The 23048-nt window shown below is 46.0% G+C and overlaps 1 protein-coding gene across 1 annotated transcript in view; it reads left to right on the forward strand.

The window, feature by feature from the left end:
* The window catches only part of Marchf4 (membrane associated ring-CH-type finger 4), a 116426-nt gene that overhangs the window by 77633 nt on the left and 15745 nt on the right, over positions 1–23048 (forward strand). Inside the window, exons 2-3 of the mRNA XM_004864618.4 lie at positions 12659–12814; positions 17998–18190. Coding sequence (XP_004864675.1) covers positions 12659–12814; positions 17998–18190 — 349 coding nt within the window. The remainder of the gene's footprint in view (positions 1–12658; positions 12815–17997; positions 18191–23048) is intronic.

Below are 23048 nucleotides of genomic sequence, written 5' to 3' on the forward strand. Positions count from 1 at the left end.
ATGTTTTGGAGTGCTGGTTTGGTATTCGTGAAGCTCCTCAGTTGTTCTTTGTCATGAAAGTATCTTATTTCTCTGTCAATTTTGAAAGATAGTTTTGCAGGGTACATCAATCTGAGTTGGAGGCTGTTTTCCTTTAGGGCTTGGAATATGTCACTCCACGCTCTTCTTGCCTTGATGGTTTGTGTTGAGGAGTCTGCTGTGATTCTGATGGGTTTCCTTTGTATGTGATTTATTTCTTTTCTCTAACTGCTTGTAGAACTCTGTTCTTCTGTTGGGTTTCTGGAATCTTAACTATTATATGCCTATGTGTAGATTTTTGTTTTTGATCCAGGCTAGCTGGAGTCCTATATGCCTCACTTATCTCTATGTCAAACTCTTTTCCCCTGCTTGGGAAGTTTTCTGCCATTACTTGTGTGAACAGTTTTTTTTTATGTCATCTGCACTCTCTTCTGTTTCTTCATTGACTCCGATCAGACTTATGTTATTCTTCTTTACATCATCTTGCAGCTGCTGGATTGATTTCTTGTGGTCCCTTACTATATTTAAGAAATTTTTCTTTTCCTGGTTACTAATTGCAATCCTATCTTCTATATGTGAAATTCTATCCTCACATTGGCTCATTCTGCTGTGCAAACTTTCAATGGAGTTTTTAATCTCCTAGAAATCTGTTTGCATTTGTTTTATGGATTCCATTTGTTTCCTATGTTGGGATGCCATCATGTTCCTCAGTTCTTCTATTTTTTTTGATCTGTGTCTGCTCTAGATTTATTAATCATGTCTTGCACTATGTGCACAATCTCTGCTATTATTTGAGAAATTATTTCTGATTTCATTTTTTCCAGGTCCTCTTCTGTTGCCAGTTCAGGGAGTCCAGGTGGTTGAGTATCAGATTGTTCCATCTCATTGCCCTTTGGGGTTGCCTTAGGTGATCTGGAAGCCTGGTTTTAAGACTTGTTTACTTGTCTTCTCATTTCAACAGATGCAGCCTGCTGTGCCTTTGTTGAGGCAACTTTTTGCTCACCCAGTGGTCTTCGATTCTCAGCAAGCTACTGAGCAGCCTTTACTCTGTTGCTCACCAGTACACCAGTACACCAATTCCTGGGTTCAGAGTGGTGACCTTCTGGATCCCTGAGCTGAGCTGTTGACTGGGCAGGCTTCTGGCTGGGGCCTGTGCACACTTGGTATGATATCTAGGTGTGCCTCTTTTGGGGGACCCCTATGTAGCTCTTGTCTGGGAGGGCCTTTGGCTGGGGGCTGTGCACCCCAGTTCCGTTGTCTGCACAGGCTTTGGCTAGGGTCTCCCCACACTGATCAATGGTATCAGGGTGAGCCTCTGGGTAGTGCTTGTGTGCCCGTGTAGCTCTTTTTTGGGTGGGTCCTTTGCTGTGGCCAATGGAATAACTGGCCACTGGCTGAAGCCTGTGCTCCTATGCAGCTCTTTTCTTCTCTTTTCTTGGCCTGGACAGGTGTGCAGGAGCCTCTGGGATTGACACAGAGCCCTGGCTGGGATCCACCTGCAGCTGGACCAGTCTGGGCCACACAGCTGCTCCCTGGGATCTGTGTGCACTTACTGATGAAATGGCAGGCCTCTGGCTGAAGCTTGTGCACCTGTGCAGCTCTTTTCTGCTCCATATCTAGGTTCTTAAAGAGCAGTTGTGAGCAATGCTCTAGTTAACAGGTCCTAAATGTGGTGCCTCTCAGTCCCAAGTCGGCCCAATAGTTTGCCATCTCAGAATTCAAACTATGCTGATTCTCTTGACAGGAATACCCCAAGTCATCTCTAGCATCTGACAGTTCCTCATAGATGGAAACACATACTTAAGATCCTGCCTGCTCCCCCTGTCTAAGTACTCCTTGGTTCTTCATAGCTGAGGTGTTCCCTCAGGACTAGGTTGGTTGCATTGGTTGCATGGCTACTCATTCCTGCCTTATCTCTTCCACAGTCCTGCAGCCATGCCCTACTTCTCCCCTATACTTTAAAGGAAACTAGAAAGGAACAGACTGTCTACATTTTCTTCGGGTTTTTTTGGTACTGGGGATCAAACTTGGGACCTTGCGCTTGTGAGGCAGGCTGCAGAACCAATGAGCTAAATCCCAGGCCCTACATTTTCTGAGCCTTCCTTCTGAGGGTCATAGCTGTGATGCTATTGACCATTGCTCATGAAAACATGCAGAAAAGACAAGACCTTGAATATGGAATAATAGCAGCAAATATTGACCCTAATTTTGTGGATGGAATTGGTGTCATCCTTCTGAAGGCCAATTTGTCCCCAGGTATCAACAGCCATAAAAAAATCTGTGCCCTTTGAATTAACAATTCCATTCCAGGACTGGAGTGTCTTCTAAGGACACTCATGGACAGGACACTCATGGGTCACCATGAGAATTTTTTCATAACATAGTGTGAATGGAAAAGTGCAATTTAAAAATAGACTGTATGTTATGTTTCTCCTTGGGGGGGGATTATGTATGTGGGAGGGGCTGTAATTATGAGAAAAAAATTAATTTATAATTAATGTCTGTATATTTTTAAAATATATCCTCCACCCCTCCTCCCCCAGCCTCTGGGCTATCTTGGATATAGATGGAAAACTTACCTTAAAAACCTAAAATACTGGTAAAGATTTACAAAAAGAGGCTGAAATGATCCACAACATGATAATAGAATTTAAAAATAGAACTTCTCAATGTGGATGAATGATGGCTGAGAGGAAAATGAATGAAGCTTTAAACAATCATGAAACCTAAGAAAAGGAAGAATGTGGACTGGGGTGAGCAAATCGCAGAAAAAAGACTTAATTGCTTGCTTAACTACCTCATCATCTGCCAGAATTTAAAAGCAGATAAAAAGGAAGTAATATTTTAAATAGTCACATTTTTTTTTCTTTTTTGAGACAGAGCCTCACTATATAGTCCAGGCTATCCTTTAACTTAAGGTCATTATGCCTCAGCTTCCCCAAGGTTGGGATTACATGTTTTGCCACCACACCCAGCACTGGAAGTAATATTTTACATACCAGGCTGTAGTGAAGTGAAATATAAGCTAAAAACTATGGTTAATCCTGAGACTCTGGGTGGGTTTAGGAATACATCTCCTCTTGTGTGAATGTCTCATGCATCAGGGCCATCCAGAGTTCTCAACATCAAGGTTGGGCACCAGTACTATTTCCATTGCTGCTGAATGGCTCCAAAAGAAGATGGTGGTCAATGCCCTTGGTTCTTAGAAGGGAAATCTGCTGGTTTGTAAAGATCTTCCCATCCCCGAGTATATACGCTCAGGCTCTTCCATCAGTATTGACTTTGTCCCACGCTGGTTTTCATCTGTGATCTGAAAGAGAACTGGGAGGCTCTAGTAAGCAAGGGAGATTCTTGGGCTCCTTCCATCTGTCAGAGTTGGCAGCAGGCAATCTGAGGCTGGGGCATGTGAAAGGGGACTTTTAAGACTCCCACCCCCTATCCCTTTCAGCTCCAGAAGTAAGGAATACAGAATTCTTTGAAACAGAAAATAAAACTGCCAACAAGACAGAAGCCACAGCCACTTGGAGCAGCTTAGCAGAATCTTGGAGCCAACAGACCAGAGTCTATTCACATGCCAGAGTAATTCAAATTCAACTTAGCATGCTTTTTCCTTACAGGAAGCTGGAGCCAAGATTTCAGGAATAGTATGCTTCCTTGAGAGGTGTGAAAAGAACTGGACTAGGTTTGCAGCAGTCTCTGGCAGGGAGGGGCCCACTCTCGCAAAGCTCTGAAGCTGGGAGATGAGGTTAGGTCTAGGTCTTTTCCTATTTCAGTGCTTTGTATCATCCCAGGAAAGGCAGTGCTCTCTCTGGGCTTCAGGATTTTCAGTGTAAATGAAATGATCATGAGGCTGTTAATGAAAAGTCCCACATAGGGGAAGAATTGGAAAACAAGGCACCTGTTTATCGCAGTCTCTAAAAGGCAGGCAGAGGAAATCATAAGGCAAAAATCTTTTCCCCTTCTCCTGCTCTCCTCTTGTTGCCAAACTCCTCATTACGCAAATCATGTTAGTCTTGGCCCTGTTCTCTTCCCCTCTTGTTCTGTAGGCATCACAAAGCCTCACAAGGTCACAACTCTACCTGAAAGGGGGAGAGGAAACAAAAGAGAGACCTACAAACACTCACCCTTCCTTTCTTTCTGTCACACAGAAAGGTAGAAATACACAATTAAAAGGGCAGAAGACATGGGTCTGCAGGAAGAGACACGGAGGCAGGCAGGTAATAGATGGGCTGGGACACCTATCTCATTGTTCCCTTTTCCTGAAACACCAGGGCAGGTGGCAGCAACTGGAGATGCCTGGCTTTCCCCCAGTCAGCCATTCCTACCACCCTGGCCTCCAGGCGACTTAAGACTCACAAGTTTCAGACTCATGAACTTCACTTCCGAGACACTCTGGGACAGTGAGGTCGAGTGTGTGCTAAGGCAACAAACTGCAGAGACCCCTCGTCTACAGTACGAGGGAGCAGTGTCTGCTTCCTACCTCTATGTTAGGGCATGAAGACATTCAGTGAGGGTCAGTGGGGACAGTTAACTTTGCCACCATGAGCATCCCATATGTGTCAGTTCGGAACCTGAGCACTCCTCATTATGGATTACCCCACTTCATCCTTTTGAGAACCTGGGAAGGCAGGAAGTACCTTTGATCCCCTGTACCCCTTGGGTAACTTGCCTGAGGTCACACAGGTAAAACGGTCAGAGTGAGAATTCAACCCAGCCAGTCTGGGTCCTTGGTCCCCACTAACCACACCATATGGCCTCATGTACATCAGGTGCTTGGGGAAAATATCTGGCCAAGCACATGCTCGCTAGCAGGAGTGCTAGTGCAACAGTGTAGGTGCTGATGACTGGGTGAGGGCTGGGAGAGAGGGACTTGCACAGAGTACCTCTTCAGGAAATGAGAACTGGGAGGTGAACCCAGCAGTCAAAGCCTGCAGACAGGGCTTGGCACAGTAAGTTTTAGCTATCGGAGCTCTTTGTATATGTAAAAGGCTTAAAGTAATGTAGGAGACAGAAGGTTCGCCGAAGAGTGTCTGGTGGAGTGTTTCACAAAATGAGTCTTAGCCAACCTTGCTTCCAGAGATGAAGAGTTGATCTTCATGGAATCAGAATCCCTGGAATGAATTCAGTACGGGAATTGTGCGTGCGTGTGTGTGCGTGTGTGTGTGTGTGTGTTACTAAGGACAGAACTCAGGGCCCTTACACTGAGCTACATCCTCAGCCCTTTTTATTTTTTATTTTTGAGACAAGTTCTCACTAAATTGTGCAGGCTAGGCTCGAACCTGCAATCCTCCTTCTTTAGTCTCCCAGAGTGGTGAGATTATAAGCATTAGCCACCATACCTAGCTGGCAAGGAAATTCTTAACATGCTTCCCAAATGATACTTATGCATGCTAAACTCAGAACCGGTGAATCAAGGTTCAGACCTCTTAAACACAGGATCACCAGCCAGAGGGTAGCAGAGCAGAGGTGACACCCAGGAAACATCTTGATTTGTGCTTTGTAAGAGCCATCCACCACCGTGGTCCTAGGTGCTTATGGCAATGATCTGGAATACTGTGAAGGATAACACATCATCCAGCTCATTTGCACCTGCAACATCTGTGGTATTCTCCAAACACTCTGAGTGATATATTAATTACAGTGAGTGAAAATTAATTTTTTTGAGAATTTCACCACAACCCTTTCAAAGAGCACCATGAGAGTTTTACATTGCTGGGGCTAGGCATTCCTCTGCCAGGTGCGGGGAATGTGGAAGGCTGACCCAAAAGAGCAATTGAGAATTTGTCCCTTAACTTGCCAGACAATTTGTGCCCTGGTCTTGGCCTGATTTCTGGGATACAAAGAGAACACACTGACTTGGCATCCTGGAAACTTCAGCCTAGTGGCCTGGAACCTTGGAAAGAGTCCCAGCCCACTGTATGCAAATAGCCTAGTTCTGGTCACTAAAGGTTTATTGAAATTATGCTTTTCTACTGAGCCAGCAGATCACTCTTTAATTTTAGCTCTTTGGTAACGATGGTGATGGTAATGATGAGTTATACAGAAAGACGAACAGACAGTATATTGCATATTTAGGTAGTTAGAAATACAGATATGATTATGAATGTACACATTAAATATGACCTTCTTTCTTCCCACTGGCCCTCATATAGCATGTTTTGTTTACTATGCAAATCATGTTTGACTTCATAGAATTGGATGTTATTTAAATTCAATTATTGTGAGGTTAAGTTCTCTCTAGTACCAGTTGAGTAAATTTAGAGGCAGTTAGAGGGAATAGGTACATTTGTCTTATGCCAGTTAAATTATAGGGAGAAAAGCACTTCAGGAATAAAATAATTATCATTGAAAATGAAAATCCCAGCTTGGAGGGATGGTATGGGTCTGTTTTTCTTGTCTCCTTTTGCATTTTCTTTCTTTCCCCATCCCTCCCTCCCTCCCTCTTTCTCTTCTCTTTCTTTCTTTCTTTTTCCTTTCCTTTTCTTTCTCTGAAATGATGAGTAGATAGGGGAATTTTCCATGGAGATAGGTTATTATATGTACATTGGGGAGTGTGTGTGTGTGTGTGTGTGTGTGTGTGTGTGTGTGTGTTTTGTGTTTGTGCAAGTAAGCTGCTGGTACGAGAGTAAAACTAGAAATAATTATGTGGTTAATTGGATTTAGTGTAGATAACTATAGCTCATTAAGGTCTTAAATCATTTTCCCCTTCTTAGCAATAGAGTTTCTTTTTACAATCAAATTTTCTCACAACAATTTCTTATTTCCTTCTGCCAGTGTTGGCACACTGTTAGGCCCTCCAATCCAAGATTTGGCCTTGACGCCATTGAGTGGGGCAGGGAGAAGGCTGGGTGTGGCCTGGCTGTGGAGGAAACACATCAATGCTGAAGGTGGGTAGTGAACCTAAAAGACTGTCAGAAAAGGACTCCAACCAAGAAACAAAGAGCTGCACATACACTGTCTAATACAATATGCACAGAACTTAGACTGTTTTATCTGTGACCAATGATGAATTCTCAGGTCATAGGGGATCTTTGGAGATCATCTTACCAACCAGCCTGCCACCCACAGATAAGGAGGAGGCTGCTTTATCGTACTATGTAGAAGCAGAGTCATGCCCTCTCTCCTCCATCTCTCCTCTACAATCGTTATTGGCAGGAAAGTCTTCATAATAGGTCTTTTTTTTTTCTTGACCCTGATACCAGGATACATTGGCCTCCTACAGATGTGGAGAACAAAGAAAGCATTGCCTGCTGTCCTAAAGGGAGAAGGCACTGGATTTTTCAAGGTTCTCCTAGCTCCTTCCTTCTATTCACTGGCCCCATTTGGACTCCTTTGTTTCCTTCCTCTCCAATCTTCTTTTACCAACCCAGATCCCAGATACACAAATAACTGATCAATGTCATTGTCATGGTTTTTGTGCCCATAAAAGTGGGAGGGTGTGCTATTGATTAGCCTTATTGTTAGCTTGTCCTCAAATATAGAGTCCAAAGAGTGAGAGAAAACAGCTCCTTGCTTTCTCTAGCAAGTCAACCACCTATCATTCTAACAACTACCTAGAGTAGACATGGAGAAGTCCCTACCTTTTTTGATATCCTTCTTTTTCAAGCTCTTGGCCACCATATTAGTCTCAATGAAGGAACATGTCTCTAATAGCTCCACAAGGCTGGCATTGCATTGTCCTCTTTGCTCTGATTTCCCAGAGCTACAAACTTCAGCAGGTGTGGAGCTGTCTTTGCTACACTGAACTGTATTTATTTCCTTCTGCTTAGAGACAGGGATGGCTGGCACCTGTGTGAGTGGAAGGGGAACTCTTTGGCTTACCTGCCACTGCCATGGCAACTAGGTAACCTAAGGACTGCAGAAGCAAGAGCTTCAGATTGAAAGAGGAAAAAAAAATGAAGCAAGTTGAAAATAAACAAAGGAATCTGTGAATGGAGAAACAACTGGAGACTTGCACCTGCAGCTTGCTGCATCATTGGCTGGAAGGAGAATCCAGCCTGTTCTCTCCTCCCTCACAGATCAGTCACAAGGGAGGGCTAGAGGATTACTTTGTCCTCTGCTGCCTCTAGCACAACCTCAATCTAAGAGGCCCCTGCTCCTCTGCAGTTCGGCTTCCACAAAGAAGTCCCTCCAAATGTTCTCAGTGTCCTGTGATAACACAGAGGACAGTCCTGGGCTAGAAGTTGGAAGAACCAAATTCTGATCCTTTATCCCAGAAGGGCAGACTGTTGTAAAAAGTTCTTTACTCTTAACCTCCCTCTGGGTTCCACTGACTCTTAAGGCACTTGCTCCTCTCTTACCTATCTGACCTATCTTAGAGTGACAGTACAAATGGAAGACGGGGTTGTAGTAGAAAAAAAGATGAAATTAAAGTCCTTAAAAAAATGTGCCAATTATAATCTTTTAACAACTCATTGATGCACTCCTGCCAGGCATTGTGTCAAGCACTTTGCCTGCAGGATCTCATTTAATCCACCCTTTGAGGAGGTAAGTGTTGTCTTCTCTGGACAGATGAAGAAATGGAGCCACAGAGAGATTAAGAAGCTTGCCTCAGTTTCCCTAGCCAGTAAGCAGTGACGAGGATCTTATCCAAAGTGCCTGTTTCCAAAACCAACTCCTAACCACTCCCCCACACCGTGCCCCTTGAGGGCCAGGGGATTATAGAGACCAATTTTCTAGTCTTGGTCACTCCCAGGTGGCCTCAGGCCCCAAGGCTCTGAGCAGATCACTGAGGAAGTACCTGGTGCCCTTTGCATTTCATGAGCCCCTTTGATCCTTGGAGTTTGCTGAGCTCCAAAGACAAGATCACAGTAATCCTCCCAACCCAAAGGTTGAAGCCTGTGGAGCTGGGTCAGAGGAGTTTATCCTTTCCCACAGCCAGGGCCTTGTCCTTTCTCATGTGTCTGTACATGCTCTGTGCAATGGGGTCCGTGGAAGCAGTCCACATGGAAGAAGGTTAAAAGATGATGAGGTGTCAAACCATGGGAGATGGTGCAGGGAGGGGATACTGGTGAAGGGAGCTGGTGGTCTGCAGCTGGCGGTCTTGGAGACACCTGACGGGACTGTGCTGGGCCCAGAATCAGGCGGGACCTGGAGAGAAGACAGAGAAGGGACTCATGGCATAGATGGGGTTGAACAGCAAGAACGGGGCAGTGGTGTGGTGAAGCTCAGAGGCTGATGTCTAAAGGGCTAAATTTCCATTCTGCCCAGGCCTAGCTGACTCTATGAACTTGACTTAATCATTTAACCTTTCTCTTTAGTAGGGATCTCTTTTATGTTGATAGTGGGAAGTGGGAAAGGATATAGTATCCATCTCAGTTTCCGTGTTACAGCATCTTAGTTAGCTGTTAACTGGGTTTACTGCAAGTACCGTTTTCATTAAGTTGAACTTGAATCCATTGCTGCCTATTTCCACTTCTATTGTTCTTGAAGACACACAGATCTGACCAGTAAAAGGTAGTGAAGGGTATAGTTACAGCCTTTGGTGGGGGGGGGGGTGTACCGGGGATCGAACTCAGGTCCTTGTGCTTGTGTAGCAGGTGTTGAAACCACTGAGCTAAATCCCCGCCCCCCCCCCCAGTTACAGCCTTTTTGAAGCCCTAAAAACTAAAAAGTTTATGGCCCTCCTCTCAAATGCACATAAAGATATACTAAAGAATAAGCACAAAACATGTATAAATGCCAAGGTTATAATAGCTTTTTTTTCCCTGGATTTTTCCCCTAAATTCCTGGATCAATTTTTTTCATCCACTATATACTTACCTAACAGTTTTGGTGTCCATGCCCTCTAATACTTGTAGTGCCAGAAGCAAGTCCCCATTCTGTCTTTTGGGTTACCCAGCCCCAAGGGAAAGTCACTGCAGGGGAGGCTGCATCGCCCTGGCCTTGTGCCTTTAGCCGGGCACCGGGACCAGGCCGTGTCACACTCCCACCTTCTTCAAGTCTGTGTCCGGAGGCTTTGGGCCCCGGTGAACGCTGGTGATCCCATCTCCAGAGCCAAGGTAGAGAGCCCAGGTCATTATCATTTGTGCCCCACACAGCAACTCTTCCTGCCTTTTCTCCTGGCTGCTGTTAGGGAAGCAAGGAGTGTAGCCGTCGCTGTCACTTGGTACTGTTGCCAGGGACCGGAAGTAATGTCTTTTACCTGATCGGCAATTTGACATGGCTGCTTAACAACCCAATTAATCAAACCCAGCTCATTCTTTTAGAATTAATGAGCCTAGGAAATGCTGCCATGAATAATGAGGGCTTTTGCCCCTCCCTCAGCACCTTGCTCCACTCTCTCCTTCCTATTTCCTTCTCAAAGCCATAGCACAGTGACTCAAAACCAAGGGCTGTTAGGCCTTGCTGGGTGAGGTGTGTGGCCAGCATTTCGGGCCTTTTCTTCTCCTCCTCCAAGCACTGCAGCTGCCCACCAGGAGCCAGAAGCTGGCCATGTCCTAGAGGAGCAAAACCTCTTGTTCATCAAACAGATATATGCATGTGTTCAGCTGATGAAGCTGGAATGAGTATCTCACTGTCCCGGGCACCACACTCAGAGTGAGAGATGCAAAATGAGTAAAATATTGTCCCTGTAAAGGGACACAGTGAGGTGGTCACCATGTAGTGACCCAGAGACAAATGTGGGAGTGCTATGACGGGACGTGGAAAGGGCCTGTCTCTACTGGGGGAGCACAGGGGAAGCCAGGGAGGGTTTCCTAGGGCTGAGCACCTGAGCATTTCTGCCACCATGTTCATAGAGTAGGCAGTGCAGGAAACGTGAACAGACACTTTATTTTTTATTTACTCATTCAAACATCAAAAGTTGTTGAGGGTCTTTTGGTCTAAGGCTTCAGCACCAGGATAAAGGGATGCAAAGATGTAAACCTAACCCTATCTCCAACGGGTCCCCTGGAGGGTAGACAGGTATATGCGTGGACACTGCCAGTTATGTGCTAAGTGCTCTAATAGGAACATGCCAAAGGCACTCAGCATAAGATGCTTACAAATCAAAGCACTGAGCTCAACCTGGAAAATTCAGGAAAGACATCCTGAAGGAGATAACTTTAGAACCATTTCGAAGACAGAGAGTAGCTGTTTCACAGATAGACCAGGTGCAAAATGGCAGTCTAGATCTCATCCAAGCCAAAGTGAGGGCTTTGAGTGACAGGAATTGAAGTAGAAGGGAAAGATGATTCTAGAAATCTTGGAAAGAAATGCGGAAGGAAGCACATGCTTAATATATACAGATGCTTAAATATACAGATGGAGACCTGAAACTTAGAGGCCAGGAGCTCCTGGATTTACTTGTTCGTGGTTGAGAACAAGGAATTGCTTCATGAATGGTGAAATTCCCTAAAATAGCAGGGACATGGCTCAGAGGCCAGGCATTGGGCTGTGCATGGCATCACATGAGTCCTTTGATTGAAGTGAGACAGAAGAGCTGGGTCCAAAATAAATGAGCTGAGGGAGGCACAGAGAGGAAGGAAGGAAGAGATGATGCCAAGGTCAGAGGGAGCACAGGTCAGGGGAGGTGGGTGGACCCAACTGCTAATGGCCCTAGGAAGGTAAGCAAAGGAGTGGACAGATAGGGATTTCATAAGCAAACATGGTGGACTTTGAGCCTGGAGGAAAAAACAGAACAGATCAGGGGAAGAGAACAAAGAGAGGGAGAGAGACAAGCAGTAGATGAGGCTTACAGAGACAATTTGGGGCCAGCTTGCCAGGGAACACAAGACACAGGCTTCAGTCATGGCTACCTGACTTAGCCCGGGGTGCTCTGGAAAACAAGCCCAGCTGTGAGGGCCACTCACAAGGAGGTTCACGTCCTGATACCATCTGGCTTGGTACACTTTCCCTTCCTGCTTCCACTGCCCACCGGCTGGGCTTTTGCTTTGTGCCCCAAAGCTGGCTGGAAAGATGCAAGCCTTCAGCAAGAGCATTGGCCCAACCTCCAAGGTTCCCAGGATTCAGATCCATCCCATGTTTTCCTCCTTCAAGGACCTGGGATGGAGGCCTCATGGAGAGAACCTAAGTCTCTATGCCTTGGCCTGCAGGAAATTGCAAAGGCTAAGACCTGGGCTCTATATTCAGGCAAAGTGGCTCTCACTACAGATTTTAGGATCAATAACATTAGACTATCGGGAGGTTTTACATAAAGATTCCCCCTAGGGCCCGGGATGTGGCTCGGTGGTAGAGCGCTTCCCTAACATGAACAAGACCCTAGGTTTGATCACCAGGGCGAGAAAAGTTCCCCACATCCTCAACTGGCTGGAGCGGACAGCAGCTGTCCTTTCAGCCTGGCTCTGAGCCCTCCGATTCACCCCAGTCTCCACCAGGGAGCTTCCTTCACCTCCTTTGAACTGCAGTTGACTCCCACGGGAAACAACCCACTTGTGTTCACAGAAACCGGAGGATCTGAGCAGTAAGAAATGTTAGCCTGTGTCTTCTCACGGCGTCTCCAAACTGACTTGGCTCCCACGCTAGGGATGCAGGGGCCCACACCTCCTCCGGGGGTCTGGTGTCTCCAGACAAAATCCCTGCCTGCTTGTGGTGGCTTGATCTGGCCTAAGGGCGTGGCTCAAACCAAGACTCCAGCCTCCACCCACCTGCTAAGAGTCTGACCCTGGGGGCTCACCGTTCTCTGTCTCTCTCCCTGCAGGGGGAGCTACTGAGCCCGTGCCGCTGCGACGGCTCGGTCAAGTGCACACACCAGCCATGCCTCATCAAGTGGATCAGCGAGCGGGGTTGCTGGAGCTGCGAGCTGTGCTACTACAAGTACCACGTCATCGCCATAAGCACAAAGAATCCTCTGCAGGTGAACCCGGGGGATGCCCGCCGCGGGTGCTGGCCCTGGGGCTCCTACGCCGCCTACTCGGCGGCTGGAGAATTCAGGACCGCTTGGAGCCCAGGAGCGGCGGTGGGCAGGAGGGGTGAAGGCTTTGTTTTTTAAGCCCCAGCAAGAAGAGGAGGGGTGGGACGGAGTGAGAGAAGTAGATGTAATAGGGGGGAAAGTGTGGAGAACTAGATGGAAAAGAGAAAGAGAAATGGATGAAGAAAGGAAGAAAGAAATGGAGAGGGGAAGAGGGAAAAAGAAGGAGAGAAAGAAAAGAAAAAAAGTAAAGGAAAGACCAATGGGCAAGAGCGAGCAGGACATAGTAAAACGATGCTGCGGGAAGGGTGAGAAGGGCCAAGTGAAAGCCAAGAGCTGCAACAGAAAAAAGACAGGCAAGAAGGCTCAACAGCAATTTCCCAACTTTATGTGCGTGAAATTCACCCGGAGTCTTGTCCACATGCAAACTAAGGGCCAGTGGGGCTGGGACCAGGCTGAGAGTCTGCATTTTTCTTCCTCTCTCTTTCTTTCTTTCTTTCTTTCTCTTTCTTTCTTTCCTTCCTTCCTTCCCTCTTTCTTTCTTGAGTCAGGGTCTTGCTATGTAGTTCAGGCTGGCCTTGAACTCACTATATAACCCAGGTTGGCCTTGCACTTGCAGCAATCCTCCTGCCTCAGCCTCTGTGGGATTACAGGGATTGCGGGCCACCACGCCCACCTCAGGAGACTGCATTTCTAAAAAACGATGGGTAATATCCTTCTTGCCCATGCACAGACCACACTTCTGCGGGAGTCAGAGAGCTAAATGGAGAAGAGACAGGAGAGAGAGGCAGAGGAAAAGGGTGAAAGGGACAGCAGGAAAGAGAAGGGGACAGAGGATGGAAAGGTTTAGGTGAGGGTTTGGAGCTCCCTGTGCCCAGGCTCTCCTCTCCCGCCCTGCCTTGACACATCAGCCTTCTCCCAAGCCCCGTGCCACCTTGTGTAGCCTGCAAATCATGTAGCTCTTCATGTGAGGCACACAGAGCATTTTGCTTCTGAAAATACCTCCATATATGCATGATTGGCCAAGTAAGCTGCCGCATAATCAATTAGCCAGTCCAGCAGTGTGGGTGGGACTCCAGCTGCCTGGCAGTTTCCCGTCCTCTCTTAGGGGGAGGGGGAGAACCAACCCTGAAAGCCCAGGGCACTCGGGGTTGATGAAGATGAATAGGGGGGTCTTTGCATAGAGGGGCACCTGGAAACACCCGGAGTTACAGTATCTCGAGTGTTTTATTTTAGACCCTGTGGAGTTTTCCATGGGGCACTGCCAGGAATGGGAATGTGTGTCCATGTACACATGAGGGCCGGGGTGGGGGCATTTGTGGAAGGTGGTATTGAAGTCCCAGGCACCTCAGTCATCCTGATGGTGAGCCGAGGAGTTCACATCAAAGCGGCCTCTCCCTGCCACTGCTTCCAGCTGCAGCCATTTGTTTCAAAAGTCTTTAAGTGTCTTAAAATAGCAGTGTCACAAGACAGCTAATTCCATGTCCTCCGGGTGCCCACAGAGGTCTGAGTGCATTAACCTTCCCCTTCCTTTTCAGCTGGCTCAAGCCTCAAGAAAGGTCAGATCCCAAATCCACAAGCCTGCTGCAGAGTCTCCCCTCCTGGCTCCACCTTGGCTCATATAATAGAAAACTGTTCAGGGATAACTTTTTCCCAAGGGTTAAAAAAAAAGAAAAAAAGAGAAGTTTATTCTAATCTTATAAATCAGATAAGCAAATGGTAGGTAGTGTTGGCAATATTGATCTATTAATCCATCCTTAACTTATTACTATGTCTTTAATTGTGACACTGGGGACCTCTCTGATTTTGTTGGTCCTCCAAAGTAATGGTATATGCTCAGTAAATGCCTTCGCACTTTTCCAAATAACACTAGAAGTTGGGCTAGAAGCTGTGTTGTGTATTTGTGGCCCAAAGTGTCCCAGTTGTGTGTCCTCAGAGCTAGCAAGTATGAGACAGCTTCCTGCTCAGCACAATGGGCAGCCTCACCACAGTGGCCTGAGCACAAGCAAGCAGAGCAAGGGGTGGGGATCTGCTATCAGAGGGAGGAGGTTCCTTCTGGTCTCTTGGGTCTCTCTCTTCCTGGTTCATGCACAATACAAAGTTGTGAGAAATAGCACAACTATTCACTAAGGGACATCATCACAGGGACCCTCTGGAATCAGTTTCAGTCCAAAGAACATCTGAGAAGAGCGCAGCACAGCCTTGTGGGTCTCAAGGCTCCATGGTTGCCTCCTACCCTCTACTGCGTCTGAACTGCAATTTTGATATACTCCTTTATATTCGGTTTCCCTTTCCATGTTGTCAGTTAACAGTGGCCAACGGCTGTCCAAAAATATTAAGTGGAAGATTTCAGAAATAAACAACTCATAAGTTTTTAATTGTGTCTGTTCTGGGTAGCATAATAAAAGCTCACACCTTTTTGCTCCATCCTGCCTAGGGCATGAATCATCCGTCTATCCAGTGTATCTGTGACGTATGTGCTTCTTGCCTGTTAGTCACTGGGTAACTGTCTCTTACCAGATCAACTGTTGCCATGTCTCACATAGAACTTGTATATAGAATTCAGTACTATCCAAAGCTTCAGGCAGCCACTGGGGGTCTTGGAATCAATTCCCCTTGGATAAGGGGGAACTGTATTATATTAATTCACATTTAGTCAATACTTATTAGGTACCAGTCAGCGTCCTGAATATTGATATATATCATTTAATTTAATCTTTATAGAGCACTATAAAGAATACCCTTCAAGCGCTGACTTGACAGTTATTTCATTTAACCTTCACAATATTCTAGGAAGTAGGAAGGACCAAATATTTCCTTTATTACAGAAGGGGAAAGTGACAGTCTTTGTGATTTATTGAATTCTCACACTCAGTAAATTAGATCATGTGACCCCTCACTTAGGGCCCCTTCCTGGTATAAGGGATGAAGCATCCAGTCTTCATGTTCTTCCGCTTTCTGTCCTCATTCACCAGTGCTGCAGATAGGAGTTCTGGGTGCGCAGAGGTTTCACAATAGTGGGATCGAAATCTGACTTGGAATGAGATCCCAAAGTCTCAGGTGTCCAATGGCAGCAGAACCTGGCCCCACTGCCGCCCTTCCCCACTCCCAGCCTTCCTGTGAGATCAGAGCTCGCTCATTCTCTGCTCTCCCTGTATCGTGTCTTCCCCACACCTCTGTGGAGCCTCACAAGGATGAACAGGAGAGCTCTTGTCTGCAGCTCCCGACCTTCTTCCTTCCTCACACTTCACACAGTGGTCAGGGACACCAATTAGGTTCCACAGATGGTTTGGGGCTGATAGAAGAGATGAAGAGGTCTTTTCTGTCCCCCTACATTTGGGGTTTTTGTGTTTTGTTTTGTTTTTGGTACTGGGGATTGAACTCGGGTCCTTGCACTTGCCAGGCAGGCATCAGAACCACTGAGCTAAATCCCCGGCCCTACATTTGGGGTTTTTGAAGTCTGGAAGAGGAAGAGAAGGTAAGGATTCTTGATACCTCAATAGTATCAGGGCCCCTCCTTCCAAGCAGTGGGGCAAGCCCTGGAAAAAGCATTAAGTCTGCATGACCTGTCTTCTGGAAAATTCCTTTGCTATATGTAATCCTAGACTGGGACAAGCATTGGAAAATGTAAAGGCCTAATTCCTTGTAATGTGATGCTATCTGTGTAATTAAATAGCAAGGTCAGTGTCCTACATCTGGATTAGCACGTAAAATATTTTCCAATGATTATGATTCCTTGGAGGTCGATGGCTGGTCCCAGCTGCCCTCCAGGCCACTAAAGGCAGAATGGGGCTCCCAAGTGGAAAGTTGTCAAGTTGAAATGCTCCCTGGAGATTGTTCCTGTTATCCAAATCCTTCCAATCAGAAGATGTCCTTCCCTCTACCTTCCCAAATCTGGTTCCTGTCAATGCCCTGCTTAAAGCCATTCACAGCTCCACATTTACTCCCAGGACAAGACCCCTGCATCGCCTCCCCTTCTTACTTCTCCAGCTATCTCGCCCCATCCTTTTTTCTCTCCACTCCACCCACTCTGGTCCCTTTCTAGGTCTTCATCCTCACCAGGATTTCTTCTGACATGGGGCCTTTGCACATGCTCTTCTCTCTGCCTGGGGTTCTCTTCCCTCTTCCGTGCTTAGTAAACTCCTACTCAGCACAAGCACCACTTCCTATGGGAAGCCAAATTGCCCTCTCACAGACTCTTGCCATGTACCTCCCTTTGTAACCTCTGTTGGACTGCAGTGGAAAATTCACAAGATTGCCTCTCTCCTTAGGCTGCAAGCTTCACAAAGATGAGGATTTTATCTGGTTGTGCCAAGTGCTTTCCTTCCATTGCCTAGCACAGTGACCAGGCACATAGAATATTCAATACATATTTGTTCAATGAATAAACCCTGTACTAAAAATTCAACTCCTGGCCTATGTAGGCCTATACCGCCTGGACCAGCTGTAGAATCATCAAATTCTAGAGCTGACACCCACACTCTAGTTTTCAATCTTTCCCTCAGTACTGCTGTTAAGTACAATGCTTTTTCTGTTAAAAAAAAAAAAAAAAGAAAGAAAGAAAGAAAAGAAATATCCACGTTAATACACACTCAGTAAATTATAAATTGTTTTCCTTATCTCTGTCCCCTATGCTGTGTCTTCTCCTTGTCTGTTGAATTGGTAATCTCCGGCATGCATATTAAATGGCATGTGAAGTCTTGTTATTGTAGAAACAAAACAAAACAGGCAAAAGAAAGACCTGTGCCCTCTCAGCACCTATTAGGGAGAAAATAGACTGTGTTGTTCTGAAAAGAAGATTCTAGGGCCCTGGAACAGTACTCACACAAGCTGTTTGTTTTCTCTTTCTCCCTCTCATTTCTCTGTTTCATAATCAAGGTTAAGGCTCTCCTTCTCAGCCATGCCTGCCCAGAAACCTTTCTTACAATGATTTCTGATCGTTTCATGTGATATGGGCTTCCTCAGATTGAAAAATACAGCGTGAAAGTGCAAACATGTCCATTGTACTACAAGTTGGGAGGGCCTGGTTTAAGTCTGATTTCAGAGGTGACTTGTTGGAGCAGCAGAAGAGGGAAGGGAAGGGGGGGAGCATCCAAGCAACAGCTAACCTGCCACTCTCTCCTCCCCAGTGGCAGGCCATCTCTCTGACAGTCATCGAGAAGGTTCAGATTGCAGCTGCCATCTTGGGCTCTCTCTTCCTCATCGCCAGTATCTCTTGGCTCATCTGGTCGACCTTCAGTCCCTCAGCAAAATGGCAGCGCCAAGACCTCCTCTTCCAGATCTGCTACGGGATGTATGGCTTCATGGACGTGGTGTGCATAGGTGGGTCTGGGGGCTTGTCTCCATGGGAAGTAGAAAGCCACATGATGATAAGATAGATCCATCCCTCGGGATCCCTTCCCCTGGGAGGCCAAAGCAGAGATGGCACCAAGCTTGAGACCTGGAAGCTCAGGACCGGGCACAGAGGAGGTAGGAGAGCTGGATGGGTAGATAGAGGACACAGAGCAAAGGAGGAAGCTCTAAACTGTTCCTAGAAAAATCTGCCTTGCCCAACAGAAGATGAGGATAAGAAGGCTGCTTCTAAGATTTGAGAAAGGTTAGTCGGTCAGTCCATCTGTCTCAAGCAGGATGTGGAAGGCATCTTCTTATTTGTGTGCCCTGTAGCTGCCAACCCATGACAAGGGATGTCTGTACAGTTAATTCCACTCTATTCCCAGAAGAGTACCCAGAAACGGGCATGATGGTGTCTGCTTCTCACCTTTTATTTCTATAAGTCTGTCCAATGATCCAAATTTCTCTAGCCCAGGGGTTTTCAAATTGTGTTCTACACATAGCTCGGGAGGCACCTTTGGGAGTGGGAAATAGAATGCTACACAGACAGACTCTGAATCCTCACCCCTGCTTCACTCTCAACTTCTATGCTTTTATCTAGTTGCATATATTTCTGTTCCAAGTAAGATTTTGTTTAAAAGGCTGTTTTTGCAGTGTTTTTAGAAAAATTTGGGATATTCTGCTTTTGTTCCTACTTCTTTCCTTACCCTATCCCCCCAAATTTATGTTCCTTTTCTCTTCTACCTTGGTTGGCAGAGGGCTGGGTCCTTTTTATTCCAACAGATGTTTGTCCTGTTGACTCCAAAAGCTTGATCCAAGCAACTGAGAAGGTGGCGAATGGTCCTAGTTTCTGACTGAAATGGAGGTTAGCAACCTTCAGTGTTGATGCAGTGTAAATGTATATCAGCATAAGCACTGGCTAACCTGGAGCTCTCAGCGTACCCTCTAAGCCACAGTAATGGGAGAATTCGAATTCCCCAGCTGTCTTTCCTGGGTCGTAGTGCGTGTGCTTCATACAGTGTTCTGTTTGGCAGGAAAACATCTATTAGCTAGAATTTGTCTAGGATGATGTTAATGTGAATTTCTTTGGAGTCCTTTAATATTAGGAATCAGAAAGACCTGGAGATTTGCATACTGATCGCAGCAGTCATAGACCAGTGATGCTAGAACTTCTAAATTTAATTAAGCCAACTTTCACCTCTCTATGCTAACTAAATCAATATATCAATCTTTAGTTCAAGAGGCTTTTAATTACAGCACCCAGGCAAAGAGAAAACAGACAACTTAGGTGTGGAAGACTGTGAGAAGAGAGGACTTCAACTCTGATTCATTATAACCTACTTTTCCATCCCACTAAACTCCCTTCCTACACCTGCTGAGGCCTGGGTTGTTGATGCCAAAAGCCAGGTGTGTCTCCATATGGAGGATTATAGCAGCTCTGGCATGGAAGGTTTCCTATGGGGGCCCCTCCAGCTGCCCTTCATTCTCCTTCAGAGAGGTTAGATCATTCCCTGTGGTGTGCCTCTATGACTTTCTTGTCACGTAGTATATTAGTCAGCTTTGGCTGCAGTAACAAAGAGTTCCAAAAATCACAGTCCCATACAACAAACATTTATTTCCAATTCATAGGTTTGCAAAATAGCTGAGGCTCTGCTGGGCTGGGCTGGACTGGCCCTAGCTTTTGAGCATGCATTAATTTTGGGCTTGATCCCAGTGTCTTCTGCTGTGACTCAGACTAAAACAGCAGGGGTACTGGGGTGTGCTCTTCTCCTAACAGTGCAGATGCACAAGATGGTTGGATGAAGCTTGGATGGTTGGATGCTTCTCAAAGCTTCTGCTCAACTGGTACAATGTCCCTTCTGCCCACAGCCTTTTGGCCAGTGCAAGTGATCAATAAGCCCACCATCCATAGGGTTGTGGGGGTAACAAAGTATGTGTCTCCTTCTCTGGGGGGAAGTGTGGGCAAGAGAGAGGAGCATAAATACACTCTACCACTGATGTCCCCCACAGATTCAAGGACTTAGTTGAACACAAAAGAGACCATGCAATCATCTAGTACAACCTCCTTGGTTTGAAGCTGAAAAAAATGGATGCTCAAGCTAATTGGCTCAGTTTAGAAGCAAGATCTCCCAACTCACAGTCCAGTGCTGCTTTCATTCCCCCTCTTCCTTCAGACAGCAGGAGTCCCACGGCGTCACTTATGGGATATTTGCAGGTGCCACCTGTGACTTCAAGTGCACCTGAGCCTACTTCTGGGTGAAGCTTTATATTACGGTTTAGATCTGAGATAACCCTCGAGAGCATCATGTGTTCACAGCTGGGACTCGGGGAAGGTGGACCTGGCCAAAAGAGGTGGATCACTAGGGGTATGGTCTGGAAGGGTGTATCTTCCTTCCCCAGTCCTCCCTTCACTTTCTCCTTCCTGGCTGCCATGAGGTGAGCTGCTTTCCTCTTGCCTAGGCCTTTCCACCATGCCTTTCTGCCTTCAAGCCAGCCAACTATGGACTAAAAATGTGAGCCAAAATAAACCTCTCCTCTTTGAAGTTGTGAGTATTGAGTCCCTGCACCAAGGAAAGTGACTAAGACACCTCATGAACAGGTTAGTTCACTGTGGCTCTGAGCCACCTTGCACTCCTGCTTTGGACTGTGTGGAGCTCTGGAATCTCCTGCTCCTGGAGTGTCTCTCTAAGCAGGGCTCCATGTCACCACCTCTTCCTCTGTCTCTTTCTTGGCTACTCTCTCCCTGCCTGCCTTCCTCCACCCATTTCTATCTCTCTATTCTTTCTCTTTTTATGCACATGAGGCACTCAGTCCTTTAATTTCTGGGAGAAGTGTGGGCTAAATTTGGAGAGCTTTCACTTTATCTTTCCTTTCTTCTTTAATTGTAGGAAGACAATTTCCCAGGATGCAAAGCCACACCATAATCTGTTCGTTCTCTTAGGCAATAAGGTGACAACTTCAAGACAGGCATTGGATGAGAGAGAAACACATAGGGACCCTAGTGGATTTTGATGCCATCTCCAACAGTGATCAGATAGATTGACATGTAGACTAACCTTAAAGATTTCAGACTGCTCTAACATTTTATCAGTTATAATTGGAGTTAACTCCATTTTAGAACATGTCCCTGGGGGCAAGGATTATTTCAGATTATGGAATGTTGAGAATGAAGGATTTATCTTAGGCTGTTTGGGGCAGGAGAATAAGAGTCTCAGTTCTGTGTTTTTCTAGGAGAGGCTGACTATCCACCGGAGAAAATGTTGGGAGATGAAATATAAAGGATCTATGTGGTCTCCAGAAGGGAGTGCTAGGTGATGGGCAGCGGTTAGAATCCACAAACAGATTCTACTGGTGGTTGCAGTGGTAAGCTTTGATGATGGTGATTATGATTAGTGATGAAAATAGTGGTTTTAAGGGTGAAAATTTAAGTATCCTCCTCTGTAGTGTTCCAGTCACTAGGTGATAAACACATAGCACTGCACAAGTGAGTGTAAAAATATTGGGGGGGGGGTCTTTCTGCAGAGAGAACCAGATGGAGGGTGTAACCAGGGATATCTTTGTTTTCAGGCTCAACTAGATACCCAGACTGTCAGGCACTACTGGTGAGCACACTTGGCATCAGAATTCCTTAGGGGAATGTAGGGTGGCAAGTTGAGCTTGACTCTGCAGGGCAATCTTCACCACACTCCACACCCTCGTCTAAGGCTCCTCTCTTGGCTCAGGAGAAATGAGATGAGATCCATAAAGTGGATGTAGGGTCCACCTTCCAGAGTCCCCTGGAAAGGTTGGTTGAAAAAATGTTGGGTGAAAGAATCCATGTCCAAAGGTTCAAGATCCTTGGATGGATGAAGCAGTTTATTACCTGGATAAAAACATTATCATCAGGAGAAAGAAGAATGAATCTAGCCCTGGCTAGCTCAAAAGGTTGAGTACGAGAAGAGGAATAAAACCATCTACTGCAAAAAAAAAAAATCTGCTGGTATGAGTTGCTGGATTTTCTGTTTTTCAGATACCATGAATAATTTGTTCCCTAAGACTGCTAAGTGACCACAGATAGTAAATAATATGAGTAAACATAAAATGGAAAGTAATAATGAATCTTTACACACATACACACACACACACACACACACACAAATTTATTGTTTTTTATTGTTGTGCCAAGAAAGAGCTCATGACAGTGGGAGGGAATCTGTGATGGCGAAGGTGGACTGCCAACTTAATTGGCTTGGGAGCTACTCAGGGAATTAGTAAAGCACACTTCTGAGTTTATCTGAGTGGATCATGGAGGCATGACCTTGGTGTCTACATCTGGTCCCTCATTTCTTCCTCTCTGGCACTATTGCTCTGCTCTGCTTTCCAGCTGACATGAACTGAGCAGCTTTGCTCCACCATGCCCTTCTGCCATGATGTCCCTGCCTTGGAACTATCTAGCCATAGACTGAATCCCCAGAAACCATGAGCCAAATTAAACATCTCCTCCTTTAAGTTGTGAGTGTTGGATATATGGTTTCAGCAATGAAAATCTGACTAATACAGACTCTGAGAAGAACTCCACAGGGACCCAATAGCAGATATTCTCTGCCCTGAAGCCAAGACAGTGTAGAAACTATGGTCTGCTTGCTGCTTATGAAGCCACATCATTCCCATTCATGGCTATATTCACCCAGCTGGTGTACAGGACCATCAGTGCTCATCAAGACTCCAGAGTTGGGCCGTGGATTTAGCTCAGTGGTTCTGCCGCCTGCCCTGCAAGTGCAAGGACCGGAGTTCGATCCCCGGTACCAAAAAAAAAAAAAAAAGACTCCAGAGCAATGTCTCTCCCAGAGAATTGTTTTGAGTGCTTACC

Source organism: Heterocephalus glaber, unplaced genomic scaffold (genome assembly GCF_053883595.1).
Source record: "Heterocephalus glaber isolate CG9 unplaced genomic scaffold, H.glaber_assembly_v1.0 deba00000621, whole genome shotgun sequence".
NCBI lineage: Eukaryota > Metazoa > Chordata > Mammalia > Rodentia > Bathyergidae > Heterocephalus > Heterocephalus glaber.